This window comes from Epinephelus moara, chromosome 2 (assembly GCF_006386435.1).
Source record: "Epinephelus moara isolate mb chromosome 2, YSFRI_EMoa_1.0, whole genome shotgun sequence".
In the NCBI taxonomy this organism is placed as follows: Eukaryota; Metazoa; Chordata; class Actinopteri; order Perciformes; family Serranidae; genus Epinephelus; species Epinephelus moara.
Genome location: NC_065507.1, coordinates 33,548,013 through 33,575,557, shown reverse-complemented (window position 1 = coordinate 33,575,557; position 27,545 = coordinate 33,548,013). Strand labels below are relative to the sequence as shown.

General features: G+C 42.1%; 1 protein-coding gene across 2 annotated transcripts; it reads right to left on the bottom strand.

The window, feature by feature from the left end:
• Nucleotides 1-224: 224 nt before the first annotated feature.
• Nucleotides 225-27,545, bottom strand: LOC126383225 (SPARC-related modular calcium-binding protein 1-like). Of its 2 annotated transcripts, XM_050033722.1 has the most exons (11): nucleotides 24,421-27,545; nucleotides 13,035-13,209; nucleotides 11,582-11,815; nucleotides 11,191-11,244; nucleotides 10,828-10,875; nucleotides 9,061-9,141; nucleotides 8,580-8,772; nucleotides 6,638-6,711; nucleotides 6,271-6,364; nucleotides 3,782-4,098; nucleotides 225-1,345 (listed from the first exon to the last, which is right to left on the bottom strand). In XM_050033722.1, exons 1-10 carry the CDS (start codon nucleotides 24,499-24,501, stop codon nucleotides 3,783-3,785), a joined length of 1,350 nt encoding a protein of 449 aa, XP_049889679.1. In that variant the 5' UTR covers nucleotides 24,502-27,545; the 3' UTR covers nucleotides 225-1,345; nucleotide 3,782. The 2 variants fall into 2 exon arrangements, with proteins under 2 accessions (XP_049889679.1, XP_049889688.1); XM_050033731.1 differs by lacking the exon at nucleotides 11,191-11,244.

The window sequence follows — 27,545 nt, the reverse complement described above, 5'->3', positions numbered from 1 at the left end:
CTCTAATGCTTCCTGTTTATCTGCTGATTTGTTTAATGTGAGGTGACAATGAGGGCAGCTGTTGCTGTGGTAACCAGCGCCCTTACCGTGAGACCTAACAAATCACGACTTCATTCATGTCCACTGATGATTACTGGCAAATGATGTTTAAAATATCACTGCTGGGATTGAAAAGAGATGACAACATCATTTTATTGAAATCACATTTACAATCAACAGGGCATCAAAAACTGAAAATGACTTGGACGTTTATCAGAGTTGTGTTTCAAGTCAAGTTCAATCAATCAGAAAACAGTTTATTGTCTTAGAAAGTGCTGCACACTGATATACTGTCTAAAATATAATGTATAAAAAACATGAATTAACCTTGTGTAACAAAATATGTTATATCAATATACTGGCAATATGTATATAAAATATAAGGAAGCACAGTATGTACAAAGCAGAAAGGGAGGATGGGAGAGAAGAGGAAGGATTAGGATGAAGGAGGTGGGGAGGGAACAAAGAAAAGGGCATGCCAAAAAAATTCATGCACCCTCCCACCTCACAATTATTTATCATTAACAAAAAGTTGGGAAGCGACTAATTCAAAAGGATCCATATTGAATTTTAGTGCAGTAAAGGTCAACATGATAGCATCGGCAAACTGTTTTTGTTTATGTTCCCGACATAAATGATATTCATTCAACTTTATCTCACTCCATATTTTGCACTGCATTTTTGCATCCCTGCCCCACCTGCAGCAGCTCTGTGCCCCTCCAGGGGGGCCTGCCCCGCAGTTTGAGAACCACTGGATTAAGGGGAGGAGGTGAGAATGTTTGGAAGGGGAAAGTCACAAAGAGTGAGAGAAAAAGATTAAAGAAATGGATTTATTTCCACATCTCCCCCTTGGTTCCAGACGGGGGAAAAAAGGAGGGACTTTCGCAAACACAACAGAGATTCTTGTAGAAATTAATGGACTCCCGAATGACTTGCACACGTACACAAAGCTATCACAGACATGTCGACACTAACACCACCAGAGGAAGCTGAAGTAATTCCATGGTTATTTCTAAATGTTACAGTTGTTTTCTGCCTGTTATGTGGAACTCCAGCAGCCTGTGGATGGTAGGAATAAAACTGATAAGAGAGTAATTATGTATCCTGAAGAACCAGGGGGCTGGCCTTAGTGAGGACAACAGATAATAGTCATGGTTTCTCTTTTAAGCAGTGTTGGTTAAAAAGGATGTGAGCGATAATATTTCCATGATTTTATGGCTATATAAACAGAACCTTGTAAGGTGACAGTGGAGTGGTAGGGGAGGTTGGCCTTTGGCATCTGTTGATTTTGTCCTGTTGTTGCTGCCTGTGGCAAAGAAGGGAGACAGAAAATCAATAGTAAGAAAATAAACGCATAAAAACCGACAAGGAGGAAAAACATGAACCAAATAACATCCCGTCTACTGTGGCTCAGCAGATGTGTTTGGTGTTGGGAGCTTCTCTAAGGAGGTCACTGCTATCTCTGCCAGACACGTTAGTTTAATGCCACACCTTCCCCTCGCCCTCTACTTGTCCTTTTCCTCAATCTCAGTATTATTATCTGCTCCTTACTGCTCTTCTTATCTGTCTCCCCCTTTTCCTTTCTGTCTGCCAGCCTCCAATCCCTGCTGCTTCACCAAAATGAGTGGATGTGATGTAAAAATGATGACCAAATAATTTTTGCATTTTGATTATCACTAATGCTGCTGAAGTCTGAGAATATGAAATGTGAATGGTTCAGTTTGTTGAAGGGTCCATTGTTGAATTCAAAGGAACAGTGTGTAAGATTTAGGGGATTTGGTGGCATCTAGTGGTGAGGATTGCAGATTGCAGCCAGCTGAAACTTCTCACAGTTAGAATTCCTTCAGCATTCATTGTTCAGGAGGTTTTTTACCAGAGGCCGAATCATTTGCCAAGGTCTCTCTTTTTAAAAAAAACAAATTGTCCGGGTGATTGAACCCAGTAAAAACACTGAATAAAGCAGTTTTACATTACAAATCAGTGTTTCTGCGATGCAGTTCAGCATGTCAGAGACGGACCACTAGCCCAGCACCTGCTAATGTGTGTTCACCTTTCTTCTCAGATAACCTAAGATCCATACCCTCAAGAGGTTTTTTACTGTGAGCTGAATTATCCACAGAGGTCTCTTCTACTCCAGAAACAGAGGACCAAGTTATTTAAACCAGTAAAAACACACACACAAAAAAGAATAGCATTTTTCCGATGCTGCTCATCGCATGGGGGCTGCGAACTATGGGGGTAAACGCAAAAATGCAAATGGCCCTGTCTAGAGCCAGTGTTCTGGGCTACTGTAAAAACACGATGGACTTCATAGACGATGACCTGGTCCCTATGTAGATATAAACGACTCAGCCGAAGATAATGAATACAGTTCTTATTTTCAGGTGATTATACACTGAGAAAAACATACTTATTATATTATATTCAATTTTTAATATTAATCCTTAATCCTTAATCCTAAACACTGGACCTTTACATCCAAAAGAATAAAAAATGTATTATGTTTCAATCAGGTTTTTGTGGCAGGAGATTAAAAACCTTTGAACAGTGGTGCATGTCAGTGGGATCTGTAGTAAGGCACTGTAAGTTCTCTGCATAAGCCAGATATTTTGTTTTGTATATGTCAACAGCAATGCTATAAATATTCATGTAGAAATAGACTCTTTGTCTGAGGCAGGTTGAATAGTGAGCTAGTGATCCACATACCCTCAAAACACCCTGACTCCCCTGCCAGCTGTCATGGCCGTCTGCGGGTGCCTGATTAGTGAGCTGGTGTCACGGCCGAGTTGTGACTGATGGCTCACTGACAAGTGGGCCATTTAACCGCTGCCCACGTTTGTTTTGATTTCATAAAGGTACATAAACACTCAGACAGTGGTGGGTTTAATTTGTCTGGCGGCTGGCCCGAAACGCTCAGCTCTCCTGGGATCAACAACCAGGAGAGGAGAAAAGACGCTTTTATCTCAGCCAGTGGACCAATGAGGAGCCATGGTAGCACTATGACGTAGAGAGGGATAGGTGTGTGTGTGTGTGTGTGTGTGTGTGTGTGTGTGTGTGTAAACTACATCCTTCATTGTAACGCTACATGTAAGACACAAAATATAGAAAGGAATAATAGGTCCCCTTTCATTATCTGAATACTGCTTCTACTACTGTTAACATCAGCGATACAGCAGAAATAAATTGGACAAGGAAGAATTTTCCCCTCAAACAAACTCTAACTAGCGACAAGGCTGTAAGTGAGCTATTAGTTAAGTGGTTGTTGAAGTGATTTATGACTACGTCTCTACTGACAAACTGAATACAACTTAAAAAATCTCATAGAATGTTCTTAATATTGCATTTTCACATGGTGTGGCCTGAAATAAAAATGATGTCAACTGCAGGTTGGCTCTGAGCACCAGCTGGTGGGGATTTGGGTCCCTGTCGTTATGCCAGCTGGTTCACCTGCTCTGAATTAGGTTAATAGGTTGATTGGCTCAGAACAGGTGGTATATGCACAGTGTGCATGCCACTTTCACACTTTTTGAATCTGCAAACTGGCTGATGGTGACCAGTCTGCCACCTTTTATGGTATTGTTTCCCTGCTTCAGTTTAAACTTAGATTAAAGAACGATTTTTGCCTGCCATGTTGCCACATTTGCTTAAGTTAAGATGTGCAGCTATGACTTGTTTGTTAAGGTAAGGATACCTGTTGAGATCATTTTAAGTTATCAGGGACGCACATCTAGCTCTGACCCACCTCAGAGGCCCAGACAGACCCTCAGCTCCTCCAGCGTCAGGCCTCGGTCTTCGTCCCTGTCACAGTACTGAGCAAACTTCTTGGCGCACCGTCGTGGCCTCAGCCTCTGTCTCAGGAACTGACGAAGAGGTCGCGCTTCACGCTCGCTAAGCACCCCACTGGAGTCCACGTCCAGCTGTCTGAAGTGCCACCGCAGAACAGCCTCTGATCTGGCGGACTCCAGAGCCAAAACGTCCAGAGTGGAGGAGGAAGGGGTGGCGGAGGTTGGAGTGTTGAAAGATAGAGAGGGAGAGGTGGAAGGAGGTGTATTTGGGAGCCTGGCAGAAAGAGACGAGACAAAGCCAAAAATGTGAGAGGATTATTGGACGCTGTAATGTGTGAATAAACATGCATGTTGACAAGTGTTTTACCATCAGCATATTCTTCATATCAGGAACCTGAATATACAGAAAAATATAAATTCATACAGGAGAAAAAGAGTGACACCAAAAACTAGGCTGCAATATTCTAGAGCTCCCCCTAAATTTCTCAAATGACGCTTTCTGGGGAGCTCATGTCTCCTTCAGGGGAGCTGAGCCCCAGTATCTCCCCCGCATTTTGAACCCTGCCTATGATCAGATTTACTGAAAACCAATCACTTGTATTCATGCTATCCCTACAGAACTCGATAAATATCAAATTTCACTGAGATGTGGCAGCCTGCTGAAACACAGAGTCTCCAGGTGGCTCCTGGGTTCCTTATCAGAATTACACTGAGCAAAAACCACAGCTTCAATTTTCTGTATCAAACCAAAACACAAACGAACCCTGGAATTCATTTACCAGCCAACACAAAGCTATCAGGAAGAAAAATACTGATTGATATGAAACCTGGGCATCGTGTAAGAGTGTGTGAGTTTGCAGCCGTGCTGTCTGACATAACAAGTTCTCTGTTGTACCATAAAATGGAAATGTTGGGAGGTGGCTGAGAGAGCGAGATAGAGGATCGGGTGAAATACGGGATGTAGAGTGGTGAAAATGAGAAGAAGGGTGAAAAAAGATGGCGTTATGACAGTGAAAAGCAGGAATGTCTGTAAATAAATGGAAAGAGAAACAGATGGAGGGGATGAGGTAAGTACTGAAAGACTGAAGTGTTGAAGATGGAGACAGATGGAGTTGGTCTGTTCAGTTACTCCAACATTTCCCATCAGTTAATCATGTACTTGATCAGCTCTGTGTTGTTCACTGAAGTGTGAAATTGGTTTTCATTTGGCATTCTGAGCAGCATCTCAGCACTGCAACAGACAAGAGGCAAGCTAAGCATCCACTGAGGTCCACCAGTAGGGATGCACAATATATATCGGGCCGATACATTATTGGCCAACAGTGGGACATTTTTATAATTATGCATTATATTATAGCTGATAAATAGCGCCGATAATACGAAGCCAGACTGCTTTCATTGACCTAACAAGAGCAGCATCTACACACCCTGACACAGTGGTTGGCGGTAAACGTACCTTTAAACTTGGTTTGTGAGCCACCAATAAACACAGAGACGAAGAGCAACAAAACTGCAGCACGCTGTCTAGAGCAAAAGTGTGGACGTCTTTCAGTTTCAGGGGAAGAAAACAGGATTGCGCCAAGGGTCTGATCTCGACCTCGACTATGCTGAAGGACCGTCTCCAGAGTGTTAGCATGAGCTGATTAGCAGCAGCAGCTTACATCCAACACCAAGCTTTAAAAGAGCGGCAGTAGCCCTGTACCTGTACCTCCCATAGGGACTTGGGTTGGGAACCGGAGGGTCGCCTGTTCAAGTCCCCGTCCGGACCAAAATATGGAGTGTGGACTGGTTGTTAGAGAGGTGCCAGTTCACCTCCTGGGCACTGCTGAGGTGCCCTTGAGTAAGGCACCGAACCCCCCAACCGCCCAGGGCGCCTCACCAAGGGCAGCCCCCTCACTCTGACATCTCTCCACTTTGTGCATGTATAGGTCCAGTTTGTGCATGTGTGTGTCTTTCGGACCTGTGTGTAATTGACAAGCAAGAGTGAAAAAAACTGAATTTCCCCTCAGGGGGATTAATAAAGTATATATATATATATAAAAAAAAGGCTCAACTCTGCTGTTAAACGTATTAATAACCGCTGGCCATGTGATGCTACAGTTAGTGATTATTTGTATCGTTACCTGGCAACCCAGTCTGGAGCACGTCTCTCTCTCTCTGGCTGTGTGTGAGATTAATTAAAAGCACGTCGCTTTTCTACTTAGTAGTTGTAGGCTAGTCAATCGTGGGACAGTGAGATGGTGCCTGGGTGTGTTTATAAAAATGCAGCATGACAATATAAACATTTCATACAACAGATGTAACGTGGACCTGCCGCTGTGCATTCAACCAGTTCATATGAGTCAGCTGTCACTGTGTGTCTCTGTTAGTAGAGACTCCAATCTGCAGTGTAGTTTATACACTTTACTGATACACTACACCTGCTGTAGATAACAAATAGTCTTACTGGTAGGGACTCAGACTCCCAGCATGCTCTGCTTCCAGCTGCAGAGCACGAACCAGACTTTGCAGGAACTGCTTCTTACGAGCTCCGGGACACCCTGCAGGAGCAGAAAAGACTGTAAGATGTTGGAGTCTGTCTGTGGCCAGCTCATATGACAACAGCTCACTCTGCTGAACATACTGACTTCCCTCCACGTGTGCTGCTCTGTTTCTATCACCTCCCTCAGCAGCAGGACAAACAACAAAATGTTTTATGAATTATAAATGAAGTAAAGAGAGTAAGGCATGTTCATTCTTGTAAACTGCTACAGGTGATTTTCTGTGCTGACAAGAGAACATTTCTGAAACATGTAGCAGAAACTCATATTTACCAGGTAGAGGTTTTTCCCTGTACCTCCTGTCTGTTGGCTTCTCCTCTGCCCCACTGCACTCTGGGATGCGATTCCTGCATAGAAACAAAGAGCAACCTAACTGTCAAATAACCAACTTGGCACTTAAAGTATGTGTATGAAGTAGACAGGCCAAGAATTACAAAATTGCAGGAAAATATAAAATATTAAATGTCTTCTTCATTTTCGCAAAACTTTTGACACATAAAAACATAACATCAGGAGTACAGTTAAAACATGTTTTCCTTTCATGGCTTGTGTGTGTGTGTGTATGTGTGTGTGACCTTTGAATATCTCGAAAATCTGATCTACTTCACACTTGGTGGGTGTGTTGCTGAAGACCAAAGGACATGCATTATTGAATTTGGTGTGATTCGGACACTCGACACATTCACTTACTTTGAATAAATAAATTAGCAAACAGCGTTGTGTGCAGCAGCGGGGGCGGGGCCTTTGTACAGGGAGTTGAGCAAGTTTTTATCTACATAAGCAAGGTACATTCAATAACAGCTGAAGACTGTGTCGAGTCTAAAGTTGTTTGGATGGGTGGCGTACACACAGCTAGAGAGGAGAGGGAGGGCAAGACCCACAAAAGGTCTGAAAAGTCTGGCCAGAAAGTTGCCAAGTGTGTGCTATACCCGTTATTTAAGAGTTTGGTGGTTATGCCAAAGAAAGTGACTAATCAGCCGCTTTGGAAATAAATACCTCCACTAAGTGTTTTGCACCCTGATTCTGACCGTGAGTAGCTCTGGCTTGAGTGTGTTTTTCAGGGGTGGATTCAGTGATTGTGAGGCACTGGGCAAACAAGGTCTTGCTTTACTTTCCACCCTTTCTCTAACTGGGAATGTTGGTACTGGCAGTGAAGAGTGACACAGAGACATAATTAGCACAATGGACTTAAATTTACATAACATCTGTTTAATATGGAGCTTTCAATGCTGAATAGTTTAATTAATAATAATGCATCATATTTTAATTGTTTTCTTTTGTGAGTAAACTCTGAATCTGCAACATAACCAGTAACATGTCTCCGTCATGTGCATGTAGGCCTACAATGTTTTCCTCTTAAGTAGAGATAACAGTACATATTAAGTTGCGTATTTATCAAGTGTTTTATGGGCCTTTTGTATGTTATTTCGGGGCCCAATGAGTTAGACTAGCAACATCATTTAATATTTTTCATATCTTAACATCATAATAAATCTGTAGCTGTTTGGGGTCCAGGTGTGTTGCTCAGGAACCAAAGAAACGCAGTGTCGAGTGTGAGGTTGTTTGTACGAGCAGTTCTCGAGAAAGCTGCAAGCAGCACTACCACAGGCCAATCAATCAGCCCGCTCCATAGAGGCATGTTTTGAACAGGCACTGCACTAGTTAGATAATTGTGGTGGCTAAAATGTTGTGTTTATCTGCCAAGAGGTAAAACTAAATGGATTATTTAATTTGAAGAAAATTCTTTCCCAGGTAAAATGACTTTCTAATTACTTACAGCCAGAGATAATGTATACACATTGCTTGTCAGTAGGAAAAAACATTATTAGGCCTCAGGGAGTTTTTCTCACACCAGTGAACCAAAGACAAACCATCACATGAAAACTTCCAACACTGAGCATCAACAGCGCTGATAAAAGCCCTCGAGAACAAAACCATCCAACCACAATTTATTCTGATTTGTTCCGTGTGTTGCCTTTAAGGGAAAGCTACCTGGGGAATAGAGGCAGTAATTGGTATAAAATTGGATGATTAAGATGAAATGCTTCTGTGCATCAGTGCTCAATTGTATCTGTGTGCCTGTATAAACCAGTCATGTCCCATCAGGAGAGAGGAGAGGAAGGAAAGGGAGGGAAGCTATAGAAGAAGAGAGGACAAAGAAAAGAAAGAAAGAAATATTGATGAGATCTACAACAGTAACAAACTGATTGACTACCTTGCAGAGGTGCCTGGTAGCGGCCTGCCGCTGTCCACCCTGACACACCAACAGTAACCTGTAGCAGCGTGACACTGCGCGGGGCTGTAGCGGCCGTCTGCAGTGCATTCTGGTATGAAGCGCTCTTCCTGCCAGGCTGAACTCATCTGAGAGAGCAGCAACGCTCGCTCACGCTCACACGTCTGAGGACTGTCTTTACAAACACAAATACACAAGATATTACTCCAGTGTGCTTGTGAAGAATTTCACTGACAGTTCACTTAATTTAAAATCTCCACTCGACATCTAATTCTGTTTTTGGTCCCTGAAGTAATCATTAGAAGGAAATTAAATTAAATTTTGTGTAACAGTGAAGAAAACCTGGTGGAACTGCTTCTCAAGGGATGACATGTACTAGTGTTCTGAGAAATTATTTTCTAGTCATATTATACTTGCAGACCCTCACACTTGCTTACTAAGCAGCAGGCACATTGAGTCTTACCGGTGGGTCGTTTGACTGAGCGGTTTCCTTTGGGGTCAGAGTTCATCAGGATGGTCACCCAGAATGGAGGAGCCGTCAGCTCTGGACAAGAGAATCTTACTGTCACAGAATGTTTGAAGGCATTTCTGCTTGTGGAGATGTTGTGCAGAGGAGAGCAAAGGAGAGGTGAGCGTCAATACCCAAATGGTTTGTAAGGTGATGTAAGACAGCACCCGTCCATCTGTGATGTTTTACATCAAAACAGAGAGACAAAAAAATGGTGGTAGAGACACCAGTTTTTGCACCCATATATCTGGATATCTTTATCAAGTGTTATTCATCAAAGTGACCATAATGGACATGAGTCTTTAAAGGTGAAGCGTGTAGGATTTAGTGGCATCTAGTGGCGAGGACTGGAGATTGCAACCAGCTGAAACTTCTCCCATGTGCCTAGCATAAAGTCACAGTTAGGATTCCTTCAGTGTTAACTGTCCAGGAAGTTTTTAGAGGGAGCTGAATTATTCGCTGAAGTCTCTTCCTCTCCAAAACAAACAGACCAAGTGATTAAACCCATTTAAAACACTGAATAAAGCATTTTCATGTTAGAAAAATCAGTTCTAACTACAGCATTCTCGGAACCCATCGGCTGTATTTGGCGTCTGACTTCCGGCAGATGGCCTAGCACCGGAAACCAGGGCTCTTCCGCTCTTCTTCCAGAGGCAAGATCTCCGGGGTTTGCCTACAGACTCTACATTCACTGAATGCAGAGTCTGTATATAGAGACTATAACTACAGTAGCTGATGTGAAGACATGAATGGCCCTATGTAGAGCCAGTGTTTGGTTTGTCCATGCTGGGCTACTGTAGAAACATAGTGGTGCAACATGGCAGACTCCGTGGACTAGGACCTGCTCTCTATGTAGATATTAAAGCTCATTATAAGATTATGAAAACACAACAATTCTTATTTTCAGGTAAATATAAACTCAAGAAAACATACTGATTATATCATATTCCATTTCTGCCAATATATCGCCCTAAATCCAGAACCTTTAACCCATTCAGAACTCAATTATGAATTAGAGTTTCTACTCTAAATGCACTCATAATAATTAACAAAAAAAAAAAAAGTTAGGATACCTAATTATGTTTTTTTCTTCCATCCTGTCCAGCAGACAAACACTCATAATGTAGAGATCACCTAATAGTAAAAATGACAATAAACGGTCTTAACAGACCTTCTTTCAACTTGAAATGCTGCCCTGCGGTTGTATGCCTTCATGTATCAATCAGGTTTCTCTTACAGTTTACGTCCATGTCTGTGAAAACACGGACCCATCATACACATCTTTCCCCCAGGCAGCACAGGAGATCTATACAATCAGCACAGTTTCAAGGTGAACACCAAAGATTAGTGTCACCAATTCATTGTCTGAACAAATGTCTCCCCTTCTGTTCCTGAGATATGATGTTGTTTATGATGTCTACTGCAGTCCACTTTAGATGCTGTGGAACACTTTGATTGGTTTATAGACATCCCATCAAATGAGTCTGTGCACTTGGGGGGAGTCAGATGACAGAAATCATAGATCTAGACATCCTAGAAAAGTTATGTCCTTTGGAATGGACGGGGGATCTGAACGGATTAAGTGTCTGGAATAGCCTGGATGAATTCAGTGCATTGGTGAATAGATGATCTTATATTCAGTGCTGTTATGGTGATTTTTCTGCACTAAATAATGATGATGTTTGTCATGGTAACTGTTTATGCCTATTTTGGGTGTGTCACCTGCAGGTTTTCTGGGGTCGAGTGTCGGCCCAGGTTCACCAACTTCATCTGGAAGAGAAGAAAAGAGGGTGAAGGGAACAAGCATGAGAGAGGAAAGCATGTGAAGAATCAGAGAACGGAGAGAGTCTTGGCATGTGGAGCGGTGTGTAAATGTTCCTGCAGGTGTGTCTGGCAGAGAACCAAACGCTGTCATGCCAGGAAACGCCAGAAAAAAGTAAAAGTGAAAAACATACAGAGCTAACTTTCAGTGAATGTACAGCACAAATAGGCATTCAAGGCGATATCTAGAGTGTGAAGAATACATAAGTTGTCTGCAGAGAGCAAAGCTGCCTTTGTGAATTTGATGTAAAACATCTTTCTCACCTTTGATTGAAGCTGAATCTGCATCAGTGGTCTGAGCCAACTTGGTAATGTGATCTGTTTGGGATGATAAATTGAAGCAGAACGCCTCAGTGTGAAAAAACCCCACACTATTTCATGTAGATTTAATGTAAATAACAGAACTGTGGCCTGAAATATTTGTCCAAGATCTTCCTAAACTTCCTCTTTAGATATATAATAGGTCAAAGTCGCTAATTTTAATATAAAAAAGAAAACACAAACACACACACAACAACCATCAAAACACCAAATGGGGGGACATGTTTTGGGAGAATGGTGTTTATCCCTCTAGTAAAGTCCCACAGACACCTAGAGAATCTATGACAAAGGTAGTTTCTCCTTAACTTTTAAAACAGAATAAAGTATATCTGACCAGTACAGTTGGGGATCAGGTGGAGGACCGAGGTACCGCTGACAGGTTTGCCATCAGGCATGGAGCACCAGCAGTATCCGGTCTGGTTGTGGCACTGCACGGGCAAGAAGTGACCGTCTGGACTGCACTCTGGCACAAAGATGGCAGCTGCGGCACTAATATGGCCGCCACTGTTGTGGACGCTGGCTTCCAGGGCTTGAGCCCGAGCCCGCTGGCATTTGGACTGACTCGGGTCTAAACCAGAACAGAAATCAAGACATTAATGCCCACATTAGCTCAGTGGTGGACAGAAATTAAGTGCATTCAGTCCAGTACTTTTACTTGTATTTCCATTTCCTGCTACAATAAACTTGTGCTTCACTATAATCCAGAGGCAAATATTGTACTTTTTACTCTGCTAGATTTATTTAGTAACTTCAGGTACATTGCAGAATCAGATTAATGATACAAAATATAATCAGATCAATAAATTGTGATGGGATATTATAGATTAGAATGAAACATTGAGTGATGGGCAAAAATTAACGAACAAATCCCTTTGAATGACTCTTTTTAGTGCCTGGTATATACTGACTCAGCTTGTTGAGCAGAGTGCTCATGAATCCCCGACTTTTCTCAACAGCCCTCTCGTTGTTATGTTAATGCTCACGCTGCCTGCTACAGCGAGTGAACAAGAAGTGATTGAATCCAGTTGAGAGCCCCGCCAGCCAAGGATAATGGTGCATTCACCTGCTCCTTGGAGAGTTGCCCTTCCGCCTTCAGTGTGTTCATGAGTCTTAAGTTGTAATGTGGGAACAACATGGAAGCTACAAGGAATATGTGTTGTGTTTTATTGCAACACGTTGATGAAGAGGAGCAGAGGCATGAGATCAGGTGAGGCACAAACTATAATGGGGAACTCAATTTTCAGATTATTCAGACACCACACGAATGCAGCACAAGACTGCAGAGGTGACTTGGATGTCTGTTACCTTCCCCTAGAAGAACAACATATCGTTGGACATTTATGGAACACTGCATTGAGCTTAAGTAGTCTAACTACAGACAAGTGGGATTCTGTATCAATGCATTGAAATTAATATTTGATGTTTATTGATGTAAACTTATACATGATGGCTGGTAACGCATTGAAGAGAAGTTTTGTGGGGCAGGCAGCATTAACTGTGCTACAACAGACTGTCATGGAGAAAGTGACACCGTATTTTGCCAAAAGTATTTAAATTTGAAAGGTTCGATATATTTACATATTTCAACTTGAAGGAACCGATTCTGCGAAAAGAATCGTTCAACCCATCACTAAAAACTTTATTGACTGACTTCACAAGCTACCTAGGGAAGCAGTTAAAATGAGCTCTAAATTTACCAGCTGCAACAATGAAGGGATGAACACATGAATGCATCAATAGTTACAGTATCCTTATATATTTGATGATGTAGCTGTGAGGGTGTGTACCTGAGCAGTGTGATCGTGGAGCGAGGCGGAGCTGTGTGTTGATGCACTGGGCCCTCTGGAAGGCACACAGAGATTTATACAACCTGCCGTTGCTACCACACACAGCTCTGTGGCGCCCCCTCTGGCAGTCCAGGACGCAACCGCGAGGCCACATGTTCTCTGTGATCAGGAAAGGCTGCGAACACAAACATATGTTTTGGAATAACTCTATAAAAACCTAGCAACATATAGTATAAATACAACATATACAGTTAATGTTTGTCACTATCTCACACAGTTTTCTCCTTTTACTTTGTGCTGCCACACTTTTTTCACTCTTCTTGTTTCCTCCACCCACCACAACAAACTTTTGGTGTCTCCTGACAGCTGTGTGCACTAATGAAACTGTCCAAAACACTGCAGGTGCAAAGAGGAGATACAGTGAAAGGCAGTTTATAGCCTCTGCATGGCTGTCTGTCTGTGAGGGATAAATTGTCCACCAGTGTGTCAGGCTTTCGATGTCACGCCTGGAAAAACCTGAAAGAGAACAGCCATGGAAGCAACATTAAAGAGGGTGAGACAGCGAGTGACAGGGGAGAGAGGGTTAGTCACAACACATCTGAAACGTGCAAACATTTCAGGCTGGCTGAGCACAGGCACAGAGTGTGTGAACACATTTATGTGCCTTTCCTTCACCTTCCATTTCACCTGCGAGAGCTCCAATTTAGATAGCTAGTGGGTGAATAAACTTCACGAATTGAGGAGAGCATCTTCCCGGCAGAGAGACGCTCTGTCTGCATCTCTGCTGTCAGGAGCTGTGAGAGGAGGGGAGGAGGGCGATTGGCTTTGTGCCTGACAGGAAGACTTCCACACACAGGAGGAGGGACGTTTCATCAAGTAAAAATAGAAGCTTTTGCACAAATGTAAAACGAGTCACTGACAACAAAATATTTCGGATTAAAACCTCTAACCAGTGAATGGAAACAGGTTTCCTTCCCAAAAGGTTTATGTAGCCAGATTGTCAGCCAAAAGATTTTTATACTGTACGCTGCTATTTCCTCTTTTATGGGCTGACAAATTTAATACGATTCAGTATTGCTTCTAAAATAATGTTCTAACACTGGCATAAGTGAGGAAAACCTTAAAATATGTGTTTCCTTCTGTGAAGTGTCAGTGTGTGTGTGTGTGTATTTAAATGGGTGTGTGCCACTGGTTTACCAGTTACCGGTTCTTGTAGATGACTGGCTTGTCTTGGATGACAGCCCACTGCATATGAAGCCAAGGTAACGTGCTCATCCTCTAACCGGCCACACCTGTAACCTCACCTTGACCACATGTAGCCTTTACCATACTGATGGCTTTTGTCCTGCTGGAGGTAATAAGGGTGGGCTTTTATTTTGTTAACCTTGTTTTGGTTAGGAAGGGTAGTTATTGTACTTTACCTTTTTTTTTTTTTATTTCTTGAGCTTGTATTGGCTGGCTTCCAAGTCCGATTTGGTTTTTATTTTAGTTTGTTGGCCTTTGCCCACCACAAGCTTCATGTACATTCCTCTAGACCTGTAAATAAACTCAACTTTTGTCATGTTAAGTGATCTGTCTCTGTGGCTCATGGGGGAAGATGGGGCTCATTCATGCTGTGTCTCGGCCACCCCTGGACAGGGCAGAACAGGAGAGGAGAGGAGAGGAGAGGAGAGGAGAGCATGATGATCTAAATTACTCCCACATGCTCCTCTGACAACATTCTCAGCTCAGGATCACACACAACTGAACACACGTCTCCAAAATATACATGAGATTCGTCACACACACACACACACACACACACACACACACACACAAACACACAGTACACACACCTTCTCACTCTTCATCAGTGCCTCTTTGTCCGTCAGTTTCTCACACTCACACACACTCTCCGTGCTCTGAGACACATGAACACATTTGCCACGGTGTGTCTAACAGTGTTGACATAATTTAGAGGTGAATGAGACCTCTGTGCCTTAATGTGCAGACATTCACTCCTGGATCGACTGCAGATCAAATACTAAATATAGCCCAGTTTAATGAAACTAGTCTCAGGAAATTTATCAATTATTTGATCTTGCTGATGTAGTCACATCAGTATCTTGGATTTCGGACCTCGGATTGTCTGAACAAGGACATGGTCTTAGTCTTGTCTAGATTGTGAAAGCAGACCTTGATCTTGTCTGCTGGCTATCTTTGCCTGGGTGGCTTGGATGCACCTGGTCGTGTTGATACGGGTAACAACTGCGAACTTAATTTGTACGTCCCACAGACATTGTTGTCGACCTAGTACACATTACACCCAGCAAGCAAGATGGGACCAAAGAAGGCTTTTACAACTCTGAAAGAAGAAGTCGAGGACCTAAAAATATTATTGAAATGTATGTCTTCTCATCTTGGATTAAGGGCAGACTGGACGCTACATTGACTCACTATTGCCCCCTGACGCACAATTGGTATTACATGACAGGACTGCTAACCAGCATGCTAATAATGTCAGTACATATCTCTACAGAGGTATCTTTGACATATAGTCAAAACTGCTACTTCTTAGTAAAGTCTGGTCAATTTCCAGTTTTGCTGGTCTGGTCGGGTGTGTGACCTGAAACCAGTTTGATTTCATGCAAGCTGTCTGAACTGGCATTTGTCTTTATGACACTTTCTGGCAAAGTAAAAAGTACCCAACATCAGCAACCTGTGCTATTGACGTCACAGCGCTGAATCCAACTTGTTTTGCATTTGTGATAAGTAATATGACAATGTGATCAACATATGATTATGTTTGTTTATAAACGGACTAACAGAGCTAGTGTCTGACAGGCCTCGAGCTGAGAGTGGGGCATGCTGTATTTGTTTACTGGAAGGTACGTGTGCTTTTTGGGGTGATGAGATGAGACATGGCAGTTAGTCTCTCGAAAAAAATAAAATGGCGCCAATATGGCAACATTTTGGATTTGAAGCCAATGAAAGCTGTGTCCTAACTGGCTGCGAGTGACAAGATGCACCACTCCTGAATTTTTGTCGGACACCCTGTTTCTATTTATTTCTGTCACTTGCTTTGAAAGCACAACAATGGGAGAGGAACAGGTGATTCGTGAAGTTAAAATGAGGAATCATCTAAACAATGTCTCCTTATTTCACTGCAAAACCCTAAATAAGGCAGAGGCTGGCTGGAGGGAGTTCACCAGGGAGCTGAAAGTTTCTGGTAAGCCAAATGATCATCCCTAATGACAAGCTAGGGTACTTGCTATTGGCTATTTTCCTGTTATTATCACAATATAAAATGTGTTTTCTGTATTAAAAAGTGCAAACATATAGATAGCAATTTCAAGCACACAGCTTATATTTAGGCTACATGGTCTGTTAACATGATGTTGCATGAGTGCATATTTAATCTTTAATATGGACAGAGAGCTCTGATGTTAGGCGATGCGACATGATAGTCAGACACCTATTTTCTAATGTTGGACACGGTGCCACTATGTTCAACTTGGAATCAGCTGCTGAGTCAAGTACGACACAGAGTTGTAAAATTCAGTATACCAGTCTGGTCAGGTGTTTGGCTTAATGTCAAAACCATCGGAATTTGTTTTTACAGCAGCTCAACTCTAAATGTTAGTAATTTTTTGGAAAGTTAGAAACTAAAATTCTGGCCATATCTTACATGTTGTAAAAGCAGGAAATAGCATTTACACTTTTTAACCTCATTGTGGAATGACTAAAAGTGTAAAACAAACCTGTCACAAACTTTGAAAATCTGAAAGTGAAAATGTCAAAGAATGTTTTTTAGGAGAGAAGATGTGAAATAAAAGAGGTGATGAAAGAGGCGAGGAGGAGGAGGGAAATTGAAACAGTGCATGAACAGTATAGCTTTGCTCAAGTCTAAAAAAAAAATGCAGCCAGTCCAAGAAAAGCACCAAATTACTCCTCCCTGAACCACAGCTGCAGCCCCGACTCAACAAACAGCTGACACAGTCAAGACTTTAGCTACTGGTTGAAAATGTGAGCTTCCTCATCAAGGCATCAATGTAAACATGAAGACCTCTCCCATAACCCCAGACTGCAGAAAAGTTAAATCACAAATTAAGTGAAATCAACAGTTTTTTCCCCGCTGGGTTTGAGCATTAACGTAAACAGTAACAGAAAAAGTGAAAAAGAAGAAGAGGAAAGAACGTATGAGGGAGGGAAAATTCAGGGAGAAAAGGAGCTGAGAATAAAGACAGGAGGGAAGAATGAAGAAGTGTAGGTGGTGAAATAAAGGAGCGGAGGAAGGAAAATGGAGGAAAGGGAGGAGGAAAAAATAAAGGACCTACAGAGAGAATGGGGAAAGGAATGAAAGTTTGGGTGGAATGAGTAAAAAGGAGGAGTAGAGGGAGGTCAGAGGAAAAAGAGGAATGGGGGGGATGAAGGGAGGAGGAGTGAAGGGGAGCAGGAGCCTTGGTGCAAAGTGTTGGGCTGACTGGATTTCCTGTCTCTCAGGTAGAACTACAGCAGCAACAATATAGTCAGTGTTAAAACAATTACCACCAGTGTTTTTGGGCCCATAAAACTTCAGCCAGGAGTCTATGTGTGTGTGTCTATGTGTGTGTGTGTCTATGTGTGTGTGTGTGTGTGTGTGTGTGTGTCAGTGAGTGAGTGAGTGAGTGAAAGTGAGAGTGAAAGAGAGATGGAAGGAGCGTTTCCACAGCCCAGTTGTCAGGAGAAAATGTTGGCATTGTAAGTTTCTGCAAACCATGGATATGTTACATTTTTATGTTTCATATGTAACATGAACATTTCTAAATGTACGTAGTTCTGATTACATGTATAAGAGCTGACTTCATCATTGGGGGGAGGAGGGGATGGTGGGCAGCATGACGGCTGCAAACAACAAAATGGGTTGTTTTTAGCAAGACATCTCAGCATTTCCAGCAGCGACTGTGGCACAAAAAAGATCACTTTATGCCAAAACATGATTTTTTTCCTCACATAACAAAGTTGTTTTTGTGTTTAAACATAACCACACATTTACCACAGCACTGTCGGTGTGTAAAGAAATGTCAAGTTTGAACATATCAACTACATAATAAGACACAAATGTTACAGATCTGTGGTTTGCAGAAACATACAATAACACTGGGCTGCATTTTCAACTGTTTTTAGGCACATTTTCAATTTGAGCAATAATACAACAAACACCTGGAAATACTGCAAACAAAGTTTAAATGCTTAGGGGAGGTGGAAAAGTCAGTGAATCAATAAAAGGTAAATGCAGTTTAAGTGCATGGGCACCAAAAGTGGGAGCTGCAGCACCTCCTGTTGACCACAAAGCAAAGTACAAGTCTAACCTGATCCTTTCACACTGATGTCGATTTGGTGCTGATACTAAAGGCGAGACAACTCTGTGCCCCCATTCCACAATTGTAGCTTTTATACAGAACAGCGAGGCAGAATAACAGTGTGACATTCCCACCTTGAACACGCAGTTCAAAAGTGGCTAGAGAGAAAGGCCAATAGAGAAACGGAGAGAGAGACAGGAAGTGAGTGAGCAGCAGAGAAAGTGAGAACAAGCCACCCCTGTCTCCCCTCGCCTTATACATTCCTGCTTTAGGAAAACATTAAAACTCATCTCGAGAGCTTTACGAAACATGGTGTTTGTCCTGGAAAAGGCTAGCTGATGCTGCTGAAAGGCCTGTTGACACCCAGCGGCGGGATTTAGTGTCTGAACAAACTGCCTATGAAGGAGTGAATCGCTCACTTGTGAACGCAGCTCTCTCTCTGCCATCAATCTCTACAGCGCATGTTAAACCGATCATTAGCACACATGGAGGGATGACGATGACATGTTTAACATCTTAGAGGTGTGTATGTACAAATATCACCTTCACACACCCTTCATCATTGATGACAGGATGGAGAAAGACATACAAACACACATTTGCTTTCCTGATGAAGAATATACAGAGTGTCTTTGCTGCTCACTGTAAATGCTCCTTAAAGGAGCTGAGCAGGAGTTTTGTATGTTTAAGCCCAAATGTCAATAATTTACAAAAATGTAAATGAAAACAGAATCCAATGACTTGCAAAACTTTTTTGACCTGTATTGAGTTAAATACAGTACGTAAGTAAAATGTTGTGAAAACTTGTGCTTCACAGAGGACAACTAGTAGTTCCGAACACTGTCAATCTTCATTGACATATAGCACATAGACAACAAACGCAAAAACTCAGTGGGAAAATACAGTAACACACAAATGACAATAACTAACATAAGCCTGAACAGCACAGACACAATAACAAAAAAAAAGACGTGTGTTATGGAACTGAAAACAGCAAACTTAACAGCCAACTACAAACCACTCACTCCAGCATGCTGGGAAATGTGGGTGTTGCTACAATATTCAATGTTCAAATTGATCAGCTTAATCGTTTTTTGTATTATACACACTGATTCTGAATTTGATGCCTGCAACACGTTCCAAAAAAAGTTGGGACAGAGGCAACAAAAGACTGGGGAAGTTGTGGGATGCTCAAAAACACAACTATTTTGACAATTCCACAGTTAACAAGTTAATTATTAACAGATTAAAGTATCATTATTGGGTATAAAGGGGCATCCTCTAATGGTTTAGGTGTTCACAAGCAGGGATGGTGAGCAAACAGTCCATACCTTATTCAAAGTCTGAATGTAAGGGACAAGGTTAAAAACGTACCTAAAATGGCCTTTGACCCCTCAGGCGGCACTGCATTAAAAACCAATATGATTGTACGAAGGATATTACGACAAGGGCTCGAGAACATTTTGGAAAACCATTGTCAGTTCGTCACTGCGTCTCTAAATGCAAGACCCAACCATGCAAAGCAAAAGACAAACATCAACAACATGCACAAAAGCTGCCGACTTCTCTGGGCCCAAGCTCACCTGAGATGGACTGACAGAAAGTGGAAAAGTGTGCTGTGGTCTGACGAGTCTACATTTCAAATTGTTTTTGGAAATCATGGACACCATGTCCATCAAGATTGTTACCAGTGCAAAGCTTAAAGCCAGCATCTGTGATGGTATGGAGGTGTGTTAGTGCCCATGGCATAACTTGGACATCTATGAAGGCTCCATTAATGCTGAAAGGTACATACAGGTTTTGGAGCAACATATGCTGCCATCCAGACGATGACTTTTACAGGGACATCCCTGATTATTCCAGCAACACAATGAGACACATTCTGCACGTGTTACAACAGTGTGGCTTCATAGAAAAAGAGTTCAGGCACTAGACTGGCCTGCCTGCAGTCCAGACCTGATTCCCTTTGAACATGTGAAGCCCATTATGAAATGCAAAATAGAGTAATAGAGTCCTGGGACTGCTGAGCAACTAAAGGGCCATTCCTGTTTTTCACATCAGCCAACATAGTTAGGAACCCCTCCATAACATAAGTGTTGAAGAAACATAGCTTTTTTAATGTGAAAATGCTTTATTCAGTGTTTTTACCAGTTTAAATCACAGGTCAGTTTGTTTTGGAGAAGAAGAGACCTCTGTGGATAATTCAGCTCCTGGTAAAAACCTCCTGTACATCTAGACACTAAGTTATCAGAGGAAAAAGGGAGCACACATTAGCAGGTGCTGGGCAAGTGGGTCGTCTGCGACGAGATGAATGGCATTGGAGAAACATTGATTTGTAACATGAAACTGCTTTATCAGTTTAAATCACCTAGTCTGTTTGTTTTGAAGAAGAAGAGACCTCTGCGGACAGTTTGACTCCCAGTAAAAACCTCCTGAACACTTAAGGAATTCTAACCGCAAGAATTTTTAGATGGTTGCAATCTGCCTGCAACGCTCACTGCTAGATGCCACTAACTCCCACACAATCTCACACACTGAACCTTTAAGAAAGGAAACATTTATTTTAAGTATTGTATGCCTTTATTAGCAGCAAATTTGCCAGAATAAATGTTGGCACATTTGTATGTTTCATACGTAACAGATATCTTGAAACTTTACACCTCATTTTTCAACTTCATGTTGTGACAACACTGTGGTTAACGTATGGTTAGGTTTAGACACAAAAACCACTTGTTTATGGTTAGAAAAACATCATGTTTGGTGGTTTTGTCCCACAAACATAGCTGGAATGTCCTGACAGCTCGTTAAAAAAAATACCCACTTTTGTTGTTTGTTGATCTCAAACAGTGGTCTGCTACTTTCTGCTTGCCAGCTGTCTGACCTGGGTCTCACACTGTCACGTTACTACATGTAATCTGAACTGTGTACAGTAGCAATCCTTAACTTTTGGGGACCCCAGGCAAAGAAGACCATCAAGGCCCTGTCCTAATGGTATCCAGCTTTCATGCAGTATGTGGAAGAGGCCCCCCTTCTGGGGTTTTGGGGAAAGTGGCAGAGCACTGTACAGTGCCTTTACGGGAGGACAAAATGGTCTTGGGGTCTTGGGTCTTGTTCACGAGCATCAGCAGTGATGGGTGTGTTGCGCAAGATGGTTGTGATGAAGAGAGAGCAAGATGGCAAAGTTCTTGTTTACCAGTCCATCGACGTCCCAACCCTCACCTATGGTCATGAGCTTTGGGTAGTGACCGAAAGAATGAGACCGCCAATATAAGCAGCCAAAATGAGTTTCATGCATAGGGTGGCTGGACTCAGCCTCACAGATAGGGTGAGGAGCTCAGATATCCGGAGGGAGCTCGGAATAGAGCCGCTGCTCCTTCGCGTCAAAAGGGGCCAGGTGAGGTAGTTCGGGCATGTGATCAGGATGCCTCCTGGATGCCTCTTGTTAGAGGTTTTGCCAGACATGTCCAACTGGTAAAAGGCCGACCCAGAACAAGCTGGAGGGATTATATATCTCATCTGGCCTGGAAACGCCTCAGGATCCCAGAGGAGGAGCTGGAAAGCGTTGCTGGAGAGAGGGACGTCTAGAGTACCTTGCTCAGTCTGTCGCCCCCGTGACCCGGCACCAGATAAGCGGATGGAAATGGATGAATGGATAGTTTTTGTAATGGATCTACATTTTTTATTAGCCTGTGTTACCACTGCTATATTCTATTTAGAGTTCATGATGCTTCTCTGATAGTTTCTAACTTTAGTGACCGTATATATTTCAGCATACTTCTACATGTACTCACTGTGTAGCTGTGATATTTGTTTAGGATGCTGTTAAAATATATTATAGGATTACTGGGGCTCTTTTTCATAAGTGTTCTCACTTTCTCTCTCTCTCACACACACACACACCTGTGTGTTTCCCCTGAGTAGCAGGTTAAATATTTGCTTGGCAGTAATGTGTGTGTGTTTATGGTTTGGTCTTGCTGGCAGATGATACCCTGGCATCCTCCAGGGAGCGTGAAAACACACGCACACACACACACGCACACGCGCACGCACACGCACACACACACACACACACACATCTTTGTAAATCGAGCATGAGGATTAATCTCTTCAGGCTGAAAATCAATATTCTCTTTGAAACCATGAGAATAGCCAAAATAATATCGAGCAGCTCTGGTTGTGTTGTAAAGTGTTGTCAGATCTGTTCGGTTTAATAAAACTAACTCCAAGTCAGAGTTGATAAAACCTGGCAATTTGGATTCACTGTGGTGTAGCAGCCAGTGGTCCCTGAGTAGAAAAGCAATAACCTAGATTAAAAAATCAACAATACACTCACTTTTTTCAGGTTACAAGATTGTTTTTGTTATCCAGACTGTGTAAAACTGAAAGGAGTGTAAAACTGAGAGGTGTGGGCTGGTGCCATTTTCCTCCTTCAGGGATGGAGCTTGGTGTAAAGAGGCCGATTTTGGTTTGAACTGCATTCCTGTTGAAAACTTGATCTTTTTCAGATACTCGGCTTGTTTTTTAACTTTATATAGCACAACTGTTGACCTGTAACTTTTGTTTCAAGCTTTAGATAAAAGACTCACACCTTTAACAGTCCCTAACTTTTTAGAAGAAACAACACATTTTACAAAGTGTTCATTGAAAATCTAAAAATATAACACAGATATTCTCTGTAAAAGCTGAATACATCTAAGTAAGCTGAATCTTACAGCAGCCTGTCAGTGGCAAATAAGTCTAAATAAAAGCTATATAAATAATGTCAGAGCAAAAAGCTAAGGGACTGTAGTTACCTATGAGACAGCAGGAGTGGTGCGAAATGGGGGAGGCACTTCAGATTATTTTTAAGCACTGCGGAGGGACTTATGTTTTTTATTTGGCTTAGGGGAGGGACTTTCAACTTAAAACTGTTGTATTTTGTATTTATTCTAAACACCATCTGAAGCCATTAAACTGCAAGAGGATTTGAGAAGGCATGTGCTCTTTAAAAGTCACCAAAAATATACTATTTATCAAAGCCAGAAACTGTGAAAAATAAATTCTCATCAGACCTTCAAATTTCCAACAGTCATTGAAAATCTGAGTTTATATTTGTGGAGTTTCGTGAAAATCACTGTCCTCTTTTAATATGTCACCAAAAAGAAGCCGTTTCACCAGCTCCATTGACAAACATTAAACTCTGTGCTCCTGTATGCATGACAAACACTTTTTTCAACTTTAGAATATAACTTTGATCAAAAAATGTCCACTGTGCCAAATCACTCATATTTTGCTGCTGCCACTGGTGTGTATACAGTTTACTTGGGAAAACGGTCGTTATATGCACACATATCAAATTTAGTTTGTTTTGTGTGTGGCCATCATGCGCCCTTTCTGCTGAAGTGTGCACACAGCTTGTGTGATGATACGATTTGTAAGGATTTGCATTTTGTTTAAAAAAATTAGCTATTTGTTTTGGCGATAACTCTTACTACTGTGCTGCTTGCTCGTTGCATTGGCTCCATATTTGGTGTGAGTATAAAAATATATATATTTAGGCCTATTTATGGTGGAGGCAGGGTCATGCACTTCCCCCAGTCACTCTGGGAGTGCTCTGATAGGTAAAGAACAGTCTTACAGTGGCCTACATCAGTGGCAAATAAATCTAATTAACAATTAAAGAAATGAATAATGTCAGAGCTAAAAGCTAATAGTTAAAAAAAACAATATATCAAAAAAATTGGATCTACCCATCAATTGTTTTAAAACTATTTTAACAAAATTAGCTTATTAGAAAATTACAGGCCTGTAACCTTTACAGGAGGAGCCACTTCTATGCTATATTGTGTTTAATATATCTTTGATAAATGCATGCTTGGAAAATGGATTTACATTTGTCAGCTTGACAAACTGATGAAACCTCAGAATGTAGATGAACCAAGTCTGTGTAGTGGGTTTTAGTGTGGATACTACACCAGCATAGATTTATTGAGTATAGTCCTGAAGCAGAGCAGATCTCAGACCAGTTTGCAGACATGAACTCAACTGAAGTTGGACAGGGTTAGTAAACAGATGTCAGGTCTTACCGCTGTTCGGTCGGTCTGAACCGACTCCGAGAGCAGGAAGACGAGCAGCGCGCGGCAGGTAAAGGTGAGCGCGAGCATCATTCCTGCCACAGAGGTCCAGAGGAGGAGCGGCCGCGCGCCCTGAGCTCCCTGTTGTTGTTCCCAAGTTTCAAAGCGCCGCAGTGCGCGCGGAGCGGCCACAGCCAGTATGTAGTGGGTGATTATGATGAGGATGAAGAAGAGAAGAAAGGGTTTAAACAAAAACCTGGTCACGTCACGACTTCGGCGTCACTTCTTCGGGTATCACCGAGCTGCTCATGTTGTTGTTAGTGGTCTCGAGCTGCTCCAAGGTTGCACACCAGCGCGCGTAAAAGCAGGTCGGTGATGCGTGCGCAGATCAGACCTTCTCCTCTCCAGAAGGTACTGCCCATTTCCGTTCCTCGTGCCTAAAGCCAGTACATACAATCCCTTCCGTGACAGTAGCAGGTTTACTGCTCACAGTGGTCCACTCCACTCATTGTTTCTCAGTTTTATTTATATTTGCTCAGATGAACCTTGTGCTGTCTGCACGCTCTGAAACACAGGCTCAGGTTTCCTGACAGCGCGTGCACCTTTTGGGTACAGTAAAAGTAAAAACACTTCTGGAAAGTCCAAACTGAACCAAAGGTTGAAAGGCTGAAGGCTGAGGCCTAAATGTAAAATGAATTATGTTACTGTAATGACTGAGGACATGTAAGGAAATATATGAAACAGGCATCTGTTACTGTATGATTGCGTACAAAGTGTTGGGCATTAGAAAAATATGATAAAATAACATCAGACCTTCAAGACTGCATTACTATAAGCCCATTTAAGATATTTGATATTAGGTCTCCTGTTTTTACATTTGGAAAGGATATGCAAAGTGAATCCAAACTTCTCACAGGATTATTGTGTTTTGTTCAGCAGCCTTTAGGGACTGTTCTTAATGTATCAGAAGCTGGGGGTGGCTGGGGTACACTTCACAGAATATGGGTGCATGACAACCACACACAAATCCAACAACATTTAACAAACCTACACATCACACACTCATGCACACAAACCACAGCGCACACACAGCCATTAGCAACATGTGCATAACGACAATTTCCCCACATAAAATGTACCAGACAGTGGCAGCACCGCCAGCCAGAATAATATCAGTAAGCATGGCAGATGTATCCTTTGATGTTTGAGTTAAAAGCTTAAATTGAAATCCTGGAGTTGGAAAAAAACATTGGTTTTTCACTATTATTGTGCATTATGAAGCACAAAATTTAATGTTTAGATTTTTTTTTTTTTTAGAATTTATATAGAAATTTGAAATGAGACGTAGAATAAAGTGACAGACAAGAAAAAAGACATGAGGACGAGCATCAGTATTTTGTAAGGAAACTTTTATGTGTGCTTTGTGAAACTCACTTATCATTAGAGACAGAAGGCGTTGCAGTTTCCAGTACAGCAGATAAGGTTTGATATTAAAGAGTACAAAAAGAGGAAAATCACAATTCCAGAGTTCATTTCTCTCCAACCTCGCAGGGAAAAAAAGAGAAAGGAAAAAAAAAGAAACAAGCTTTTGGTCCAAGTCTTTTCTTCTCAGTTTCTTCCCTGTCTGTCCCTCCCTCCATCGCCCCCTCCTCTCCCCCGTAACAGCCAACAAACACTGGAGAAATCTGTAATCCTCTGTTTAATTTCGACAGGGGACGTTCTCAGAAAGGGCCTGATGGATGCCCACGACTTTCCCCAGATATTCAACACATTATGATTGCATAGTTTTTATTACATAACAATTTCCTTTTTTTTTTAATAGTTTTTATTTGCACATAATGGAATGTTTACATACAGACCCCCTCCCCGATCTTTCCCCTCCCTCTTTCCTTGCAGTAAATTTTCTTTCCCTTTTCTTCAGAGACGAATGAGGGGATGGGCGAGTGAAGGGGGAGGACGCGGGAGAGTGAGTTAGGGAGAGAGTAAGACAGAGAGAGAGGGACAGGGCTGTAGCCACCAATAAGCATGTTATTTTATTATTTCCACCACTTTTCCAAAAGTCACAGGGGGAGCTCTAAAAATCCAGAAAGTGCGAGAGACCTTCATTCAGCCAATCAGATGCATCTATGACATGACATGTATATATTTCTGTGTGTATATAAAACTGGACTAACTTTGACTACTACAATCCTGCCTTTCATATAAATGTATAGTATTTGTATTTAAATAAGCACCTGTAGCCCACCCCAGGAGGAGAATAGTTTCACAGAAGCAAATATTTGTGGATAATTATGGTGTTGCCTGTCGTGGGATTTATACAGGAGAAGGTCTTTAGGTACACAAGCCTCAACTTCATGGCTACCAACCATATTTTCCTTTGAGAAAAGAAAAAAACCCTGAAGAAAAGACTTCTGGAAGCTCAAACCTATCCACTAGTGAAACTGCTCTCTCTGTGTTGCTATCATTGGCTTTTATTTTTCCGTGTTTTATCTTTTTATTTTTTTATTTTTTTTTAAATAAATGTCACTCTATTTTGCCCTACTGGAAAGCCTGCGATCGATTATTCTCAACAAGTGGGACTGTGTGTCATTCTTTGCACTGAAAAAAATAAGTATGTACAGCGCTGAGCCCCGCCCTTCCCCCCAGCACCGGCCACCATCCCCACCCGACGCCCCCTACCACCACCCACCTGCTCCAGAAAATGAACAAAAAGAAATAAACAAAGACAGGAGGAGGAAAAGAGCTGAGGTTAGACAGGTCACCTTATCCAGCAACATGGGAATTATGGGTAAATATGTAATTTTATCTCTTGTTGGTCAACACCCCCCCCCGCAGCATATATCTCTCTAGGATCTAATACACAAACCTCGCCAGTCGCCACATCAAACCCCCCCACCCCGCCCCCCTCCCATCCCCCGCCTTACGCCCTGAACCCCCTGGCAAGAAGAAAGAAATTATAATAAAATAAACAAAAATTAGCATAAGTATCAGATTAGCTTGTGCCCTCCCTCCCCCAGTCCCTCCCCAGTTTGACCCCACAAAGGCAGAGAGGGTGAAGCTAAGGACCCGCACTACAGAGCAACTGTCCCCCAGCTGCCCCTGGATATGCCTGCTCATATAAACCTTTATGACAAATT